This window comes from Epinephelus lanceolatus, chromosome 18 (assembly GCF_041903045.1).
Source record: "Epinephelus lanceolatus isolate andai-2023 chromosome 18, ASM4190304v1, whole genome shotgun sequence".
In the NCBI taxonomy this organism is placed as follows: Eukaryota; Metazoa; Chordata; class Actinopteri; order Perciformes; family Serranidae; genus Epinephelus; species Epinephelus lanceolatus.
In genome coordinates, this window is record NC_135751.1 from 30,283,098 (window position 1) to 30,292,157 (window position 9,060).

Sequence of the window (9,060 nt, forward strand, 5' to 3'; positions counted from 1 at the left end):
ACCTGTTAAAAACAAAAATTGTCACAAATTAAGAAGTTACAGAACAAAATAAGAACTGCTGACTTTGACAAATCCAGAGAGACTCACATCCAGCTGCCAACAGCAGCAGCAGAGCTACAGAGAACATGGTTTATGTTGAAACTGACGTGCTGTGAACTCCACTGACAGCCTGATGTGATGTTTTTATAGCTGAGTAACAAGGAAGCTCACTGAGTTTGCATAGAATCAAACATATGAAGCATCAGTGTTGGTCTAACTGGAGCCAATAGAAGAGTCTGTTCAGTGTTATTATATCTGCAGAGTGACAACAAATCACTTGTGATAATTTAATTCATTACCTACTGACATGTAACATTTTCCAAATGTCCTGCATTTACAGAAAATATTCAAGTGTTCATTTTGTGTTATGGTACAAAATGCATGCCTGAATATATAGTACTGATGCTTCTGGTTTGCAGGTTTAAACAGAAAAAACTTAAATGGTAAATGGCCACAAAACGGCTTTAGTGTTAACATGAAGTTAACATTAATCACTGTTTTCAACATGTTTTGGATTGTGAACATTTCAGGTTTCTATTTATCTTCAGATCCAGCCAATTTCTGTGATCAAACGTTGTTCTGATGTGCTTTACTTGTGTTTTTTTTTTTTTTTTTTGAGGGGGTGATGTTCAGAGGAACTGATGAGTTTAGAGTCAAATATACAGAAATCTAATGTGGATATATCAAAGTGCTTTTGCAGGTGGTGAGAAAACTCTGATGTCATTAAGATCATATTGCTGTTTGTTGTCTGTGGAGGTTTTTGTGCAGCTGTTCCACTGTCTTCACTCACTGTGCTTTATCGAGCACAGAAGTAAACAGCAGAATCTTCTGCTGTCAGGCTCTTGACCTCGAGGTACTGAGTGCTGCTGGGCACATCTTCAGTCATGATGAAACGACTCTGAAAGGAGCTGCCATAGATAGCAGAGTTTGTGCCTGTGTTCATCCTCCCAATCCACTCCAGAGCATTCCCTGGCCTCTGTCGCATCCAGTGGATGTTGCGGCTTGTCATGCTATAACCAGATGTGATACATGACATCTTCACTGTCTCTCCAGGTCTTTTCACCTCAGAGGAAGACTGGTCCAGTTTGATCTCACTCCAAACTCCTGTAAGTAAAGAAACAATCATTATCAGTCAAACTTTAATAATCACAGGTTGCACATTTATAATATCAGTAAAGCAGATTTAATTTTCTCACCATGAACAGTAACTACAAATAATAAACTCCAGATAACTGTATTTTCCATTCTGTGATAAACACTGTAGTTCAGTGCTTTCTGATCTGAGTGTTTCAGAAATATATCAAACTGTCCCAGTGATCTGCCACAAGCTGCTGATGGTGTGTGTATAAGAGAGGAAGAGTTTGCATAGACCTCCCTCTGTGGGTTTAAACAGGGAACATGTGACACAGATACATTTCCATAAGTAGAGTATCTCTACAAGAACGACACGGGAAACTGTAAAATATTAATATCCTGGCAACTAATTTCTGCTCCAATGGAAGATAACGGGACAACGACAATCTTTAACTAATGGTGCAATGAAGAGCTTTTTGGCTAAATTACAAAAAGTTATTTACATTGTTTGTTTTGTATTTGTGAAGAGGCAGAGCTACTGTTTAAGTAATAATGAAGTTATCAGATGTTATTTTCCATCCCATTACATGGTAACAGGGCACATTTCGCCCCATCCTCTCTGGGCATCACAATACACAAAAGTAAATGATTAAAACATGTCATATACATCTTGTATTCAGGGAAAATCAAGCCTATCTAACTCTCTTCTATACTGATGTTGGCTGCAGTGGAAGTCAGATGACATCTACACAGATGCATTAAATACATAACTTTTCTTCTGTCTACCATGAACAAGAAATGGCCTCTATTAGTGAATTCTATAAACAGGGTTTTGCATTGACTCCTCAGCACAGTAAGGATACAGCTGATTGGACTGCTTGGGTGTTTTTTTTGTAATTAATGAATAAATATAAATTGTAACGTGCTGTTGAACGTCACAATCAAGCAACTAAATGGTTTACATAATTAGATGAGATGAAAATGGGAACTAGGGTTTGATTTGAACAAATATGCCATCATCAGTAGATGTGTTAATGTCAGATAAGAGCATTCAAATCACCTCTGTTCTTTATTTACGTTACTGTTAGTGCATGTGTTTTAATCATATGATCAGTATGAGTCAATGAGTCAAACTCAGTCAGTCCTAGACTGCCCTCTAGAGTTTTGAAAGAGGGACTCAGCATGGAGACACATGACATTTTGTTCATTAGGTCTGTTTAATAGTCTGAACTCTGTGGATGTTGTATTCTGTCACTGTCTGCTGAGAGAGAGGAGATCTGACCTGTTTGAGTCTTCTTCCAGTCTGTATGGTGATACAATTATTTCACTGCAATGATCTATAATGTTTATTTATTGTTTTGTTTTTGTCTTTTTACATTTGGTACAATATCAGATAAAGAGTGGCCTGTGGGACTCTGGGTGAAGTGTTCAGAAGTCCTGCTGTTCAAGTTTTATAATTACGGTTGGACCAAAGTGGTGTCTCATGATCAGCTTTATTCTTTTCTCCCTACCTTAGTATCATATTCAGTGTTTTAGTGCATTCATTGTGCCTTGGTCAGAGTCTGCACCTTCAGCCCCTGATTCTGTATACTGCTCCGAAATTAGCACATGCAGTAATTTCTTTCAACCCCAAAGCAAAGACAGTTGTTGTTTATCAGCCCAGTCAGAGGGGTTACTGTAGGTTTTTGTACAGCTGCTCAACCAACTCCAGTCACTGTGTGTGTCGAGCACAATAATAAACAGCAGAATCTTCAGTCTTCAGACTGTTCATCTGCAGATACACCTGCTGTCTGCTGTTGTCTCTGGAGATGGTGAACCGACCTCGAACTGACTGAGAGTAGTAGATGTTGCTACTATCATAAATAGCGGCAACCCACTCCAGTCCTTTTCCAGGAGCCTGTCTGATCCAGGCCATGTAGTAGTTATCAAAGTCCAACCCAGAGGCTGTACAGGTCAGTCTGTGAGATTCTCCAGGCCTTTTAATCACTGGTTCAGATTGTGTCAGAGTCTGACCATCAACACCTGTCAAGACAGCAAGAAAACCATGACATGAAACAAATTTACAACCTAAAAGAAAACCTAATATAAAAATCAGGTCAAATCTTCACCTGCCCAGCAGATAGTTAAAAGCAGCAGTCCTGTCCTATAGTCCATCATGTTAAACTGTGTGTCCACTGTTCTCTGTCCTCCTCTCTGCAGTCAGATAAGTAGAGGTGGAAGATATCTGAGTTTTGCATTGACTCCTCCTCACAATGTGGAGTGTCTTCTGTTTAATCTCTCTTCAAAATGTATTTCATTTTATGACTTTCCTCTGTCTGATTTTTTTTTAATAAAGAATCTCTTTCAGGCTTGATGTTGTTTACATTTTGATGTTAATGCTGTGGTTATTCTATTTTTCTTTTACTGTAATTCTCTTTGGAACATTCAGACACAATGATTGAAATGGCAAATGATTTTGTCCAATGCAGCTTCCAAATAAAGGAACTATTGTTACTGTGCATAAATGAAAATCATTAATAATATTATGATTTAAAAAAATGGTTTCAGTTCAGGCAGTATGATAATTATCTTGTCAGTATGGTCTGAGATAGGCAAAACAACATTTCATGACTCCTGAAGTATTCATTTATTTATTTGTCCTTAAATTTTACTACTACCTATCATTATAAGTTGTTGTTGTTGTTGTATGTATCACTTTACACCAATAAAAGAAGAACACAGATACACATCTTAAAGTAAACTATTTTGGGGACAAACTGCCAATAACAATCTTTATTTATATCTCTCACTATCAGCATGTGTGTGTGGTTGAGTCACATGGTTGCTGGGTATTTTGTACAGGTCTGTTGGTGGTTTGTATCACTGTGGGGTAACGCACACAGTAATACACAGCTGTGTCCTCAGGCTGCAGATTCTGTCCTGTTAATGTCACTCTGCTGGCAGAAGTGTCTCTGCTGTAGCTGAACTTGTTCTGCAGAGCAGCATTTTGGTTAAGGCTTCCTCCACCCCACATATGAAAAATCCAGTCCATTGGTTTTCCTTCACGCTGTCTGATCTGTGGAGCTACATTAGGGTCAAATGTTTTGTACTTGAAACAATAAAATTTGAAACTGAAAATTCATGTGTTGATCTTGATTTTGAAAAATACAACAATGTATTCAAAATAAAAATAAGTATATGAAACGTTTTTTCAGGTTAAATATAATTTTGATTCACTTTGGTAATTCTTTTGAATGAATAATTTATTTTCACTATTCACTTCTATATGTATTTTAACATTTGAGGTCTTATTTTTTTCAGTTGCATGTTTTATCTTTTCTGATTCAGATCTTATTTTTTACAGTTTCAAATCTTATTTTTTCACTTTCAAATCTGTTTTTTGAGTTTCAGACTTTTGACCCAGATGTGGCGTGGGGGGCGTGGCATCCACTGAGAGGGGTGTGGAATCATGAGTGACTCAACACTTATATACAGCATATTCATGTGACTGGCAGTGTAAAACTTGATGCCAGTGACAAACTTCCATTTAGAAATCTGTTTTAGACAGTACTGAGCACCAATTGCTGTATAAGAGCGATAAATTATGCCAGATTTTGCAGATCAACAGCCACATTTTAAGTGCTGATATGTCCGATTTCCACGCAGCACTGTGAACGCAGCGTAGTGTCCGCTTACGATGATGGCGTCCGGTCGGTCGGGTCAATGTGCTGGAGCCCATACATCCAGCACACAGGTGAGAAATGTTAACTAAGCTTTGGGAAATCATAACAAATATTAAGGGGTCATTTTTGTGACAACATACATTTTCACAGCTCCATCGTCACGGCCCTGTTGATGCTTCCGCATCCAGACGTGTCCCCTGGATGAAACCTTAGGGTTAGGCTTGGGGAAAAGGAAACAATCCTAAAACACCTCCCTACTCACCTGACCTGGCTCCAGGTGATTTTTGGGGCACCAGGTGAGTAGGGAGGTGTTTCAGGATTGTTTCCTTTTCCCCAAGCTCAAAGGTTTCATCCAGGGGACACGTTTATTGGATGAGGAAGCATCAACAGGGCCGTGATGATGGAGCTGTGGACAATCACACTTTCCAGCTCTGACAAATTCGCCACTTAAAAGACGTCACCAAAAAAAAAGTACAGTACAGGCCAAAAGTTTGGACACACCTTCTCATTCAATGCGTTTTCTTTATTTTCATGACTATTTACATTGTAGATTCTCACTGAAGGCATCAAAACTATGAATGAACACATGTGGAGTTATGTACTTAACAAAAAAAGGTGAAATAACTGAAAACATGTTTTATATTCTAGTTTCTTCAAAATAGCCACCCTTTGCTCTGATTACTGCTTTGCACACTCTTGGCATTCTCTCCATGAGCTTCAAGAGGTAGTCACCTGAAATGGTTTCCACTTCACAGGTGTGCCTTATCAGGGTTAATTAGTGGAATTTCTTGCTTTATCAATGGGGTTGGGACCATCAGTTGTGTTGTGCAGAAGTCAGGTTAATACACATCCGACAGCCCTATTGGACAACTGTTAAAATTCATATTATGGCAAGAACCAATCAGCTAACTAAAGAAAAACGAGTGGCCATCATTACTTTAAGAAATGAAGATCAGTCAGTCCGGAAAATTGCAAAAACTTTAAATGTGTCCCCAAGTGGAGTCGCAAAAACCATCAAGCGCTACAACGAAACTGGCACACATGAGGACCGACCCAGGAAAGGAAGACCAAGAGTCACCTCTGCTTCTGAGGATAAGTTCATCCGAGTCACCAGCCTCAGAAATCGCAAGTTAACAGCAGCTCAGATCAGAAACCAGATGAATGCCACACAGAGTTCTAGCAGCAGACCCATCTCTAGAACAACTGTTAAGAGGAGACTGCGCGAATCAGGCCTTCATGGTCAAATAGCTGCTAGGAAACCACTGCTAAGGAGAGGCAACAAGCAGAAGAGATTTGTTTGGGCCAAGAAACACAAGGAATGGACATTAGACCAGTGGAAATCTGTCCTTTGGTCTGATGAGTCCAAATTTGAGATCTTCGGTTCCAACCGCCGTGTCTTTGTGAGACGCAGAAAAGGTGAACGGATGGATTCCACATGCCTGGTTCCCACTGTGAAGCATGGAGGAGGAGGTGTGATGGTGTGGGGGTGTTTTGCTGGTGACACTGTTGGGGATTTATTCAAAATTGAAGGCACACTGAACCAGCATGGCTACCACAGCATCCTGCAGCGACATGCCATCCCATCCGGTTTGCATTTAGTTGGACGATCATTTATTTTTCAACAGGACAATGACCCCAAACACACCTCCAGGCTGTGTAAGGGCTATTTGACCAAGAAGGAGAGTGATGGAGTGCTGCGGCAGATGACCTGGCCTCCACAGTCACCGGACCTGAACCCAATCGAGATGGTTTGGGGTGAGCTGGACCGCAGAGTGAAGGCAAAGGGGCCAACAAGTGCTAAACACCTCTGGGAACTCCTTCAAGACCGTTGGAAAACCATTTCAGGTGACTACCTCTTGAAGCTCATGGAGAGAATGCCAAGAGTGTGCAAAGCAGTAATCAGAGCAAAGGGTGGCTATTTTGAAGAAACTAGAATATAAAACATGTTTTCAGTTATTTCACCTTTTTTTGTTAAGTACATAACTCCACATGTGTTCATTCATAGTTTTGATGCCTTCAGTGAGAATCTACAATGTAAATAGTCATGAAAATAAAGAAAACGCATTGAATGAGAAGGTGTGTCCAAACTTTTGGCCTGTACTGTATATTTCTTACCTGATGTCATTATTATCCTTCTTTGACTGTAAGTGACTTCCTAATATTTAAAAATGCCGATTTAACATGGCAGGCGGTTTTGTTCACTGCAACTTACTAATAATGGAATATTGCTACTGGTGATAAAATAAATAAAATTATTTTCAAATTTCAGTTTTGGGTCATGTAGTATGAAAATCACCATGTAGGCTTCATTTGAGATGAGCAAACAATATCTCATGTCTCTTTACCTTGTTTTTTTTTTTTCTAAGTTAAGATTTTTTCTGACAACATTAAAAATAGAATTTCATGTATTCTTTTCAAGGGAAACTGACATCCTACATGTTTTTAGTTGTGTTTGGGCCTGCAGCTTCTACTTGGTGGATTGTTTTGGTTTCTTTTGTGAAAAATCTTATGCACAGTTTTATTAGACCAAAAATAACCACTTCCACCTTTAATGATAATTTGGCTGCATTTATTTATTACTTGAAAAGTTCTTTTTTTGACAGTTTAGAAACACTGAGCTTCATCAGTGTATTTATAATCTAAAGTCTGTTTCTCTCTGTACTGTAACAGTGAGCTGGTGTTGAAATCATTAGTGGTCTGAGGGCTCCTCCTCTGGTGGCTTCATGTTACAAGTGTTCAGGCACTGAGGGGTTTTTGTTCAGGTCTACTGATGCTTTGTGTCACTGTGGCTCTCTGGCACAGTAATACACAGCAGTGTCTTCAGGCTGCACATTCTGTCCGTTTAGAGTCACTGTGTTGCTGGAAGAGTCTAAGTCAACATTGAATTTGTTCTTCAGTGTATCTTTAACTGTGGTGTCCCTACTGATCCACTCCAGTCCTTTCCCTGCAGGATGTCTGATCCAATGTGTGAAGTAGCTGCTAAGAGAATAAGAGACCTGACAGGTGATGGTCAGACGTTGACCTGGCTGCACAGTCACAGAGGCTGGCTGTGTCAACTGTTCACACTTCACACCTGTTAAAAAAGAGAAAATTATCTGTAACAAATGATCAAGTTATAGAGCAAAAGAAGAACTGTTGACTTTGACAAATCCAGAGAGACTCACATCCAGCTGCCAACAGCAGCAGCAGAGCTACAGAGAACATGGTTTATGTTGAAACTGACGTGCTGTGAACTCCACTGACAGCCTGATGTGATGTTTTTATAGCTGAGTAACAAGGAAGCTCACTGAGTTTGCATAGAATCAAACATATGAAGCATCAGTGTTGGTCTAACTGGAGCCAATAGAAGAGTCTGTTCAGTGTTATTATATCTGCAGAGTGACAACAAATCACCTCTGCTTTACACAGTGATGTAACTTTATTACACACTGAACAGTAACATTTAGAAAATGTCCCTGCCTTTACATCAGTTAAACAACTGTTAACTTTGTTTAAGCCTACTGTAAACTATCAGTGCCTAAATGTGTTGCATTAACATGCATTTACTACATACAGCACTTATTGATCCAATAATTTACATACATACTGTACTTAATTAATTTCATGAAATTAACTGCAACATTGTTTTTATTATCACATATTATGACTCACTTTAGGTTCCACATAACTTTATTGTGTCTTATTTTGTAGAAATGTAAAGTATTTGCAGTAGTTTAATTTCAGCCACCAGATTATTGTGCTGTCTTTGGCCATTTTATGAATGAGTGATGTTTATTGTGTGTGTTAGGGTTTTTTATATGTTTAATGATTTGTAATAGTATTTCTCAAGAACACTTGTTTGAATTTATATAGTGCAGGTTCAGATATTATCTTTTTATTTATGACATATTTGTTATGTAAAACATAAAGTACAAAACCTCAGATATAACATTATACAGAAAATACAGCATTACATTTTATAGAAATACTAAAAAAATACTTAATGCTTAGGCTCTAACAGCCTGAAAGAAGAAGTGCACTGTAGGTTTTTGTACAGCTGCTCAACCAACTCCAGTCACTGTGTGTCTCGAGCACAATAATAAACAGCAGAATCTTCAGTCTTCAGACTGTTCATCTGCAGATACAGCTGCTTTCTGCTGTTGTCTCTGGAGATGGTGAACCGGCCTTTGACTGACTGAGAGTAGTATTTGCTGCTACCACCACCATCAGCAGCGATCCACTCCAGTCCTTTTCCAGGAGCCTGTCTGACCCAGTTCATCCAGTGGCTACTAAGTGAAAATCCAGA

General features: G+C 39.0%; 1 gene segment (V, D, J or C); it reads right to left on the bottom strand.

Annotated features, from left to right (window-relative positions):
- Window positions 1–835: 835 nt before the first annotated feature.
- LOC144458566 (Ig heavy chain V region 1-72-like) lies at window positions 836–3,028 on the bottom strand. The segment is given in 2 exon segments: window positions 836–1,143; window positions 2,935–3,028. Coding segments are annotated over 2 exon segments (402 nt in total).
- Between the last annotated feature and the right edge of the window lie 6,032 nt (window positions 3,029–9,060).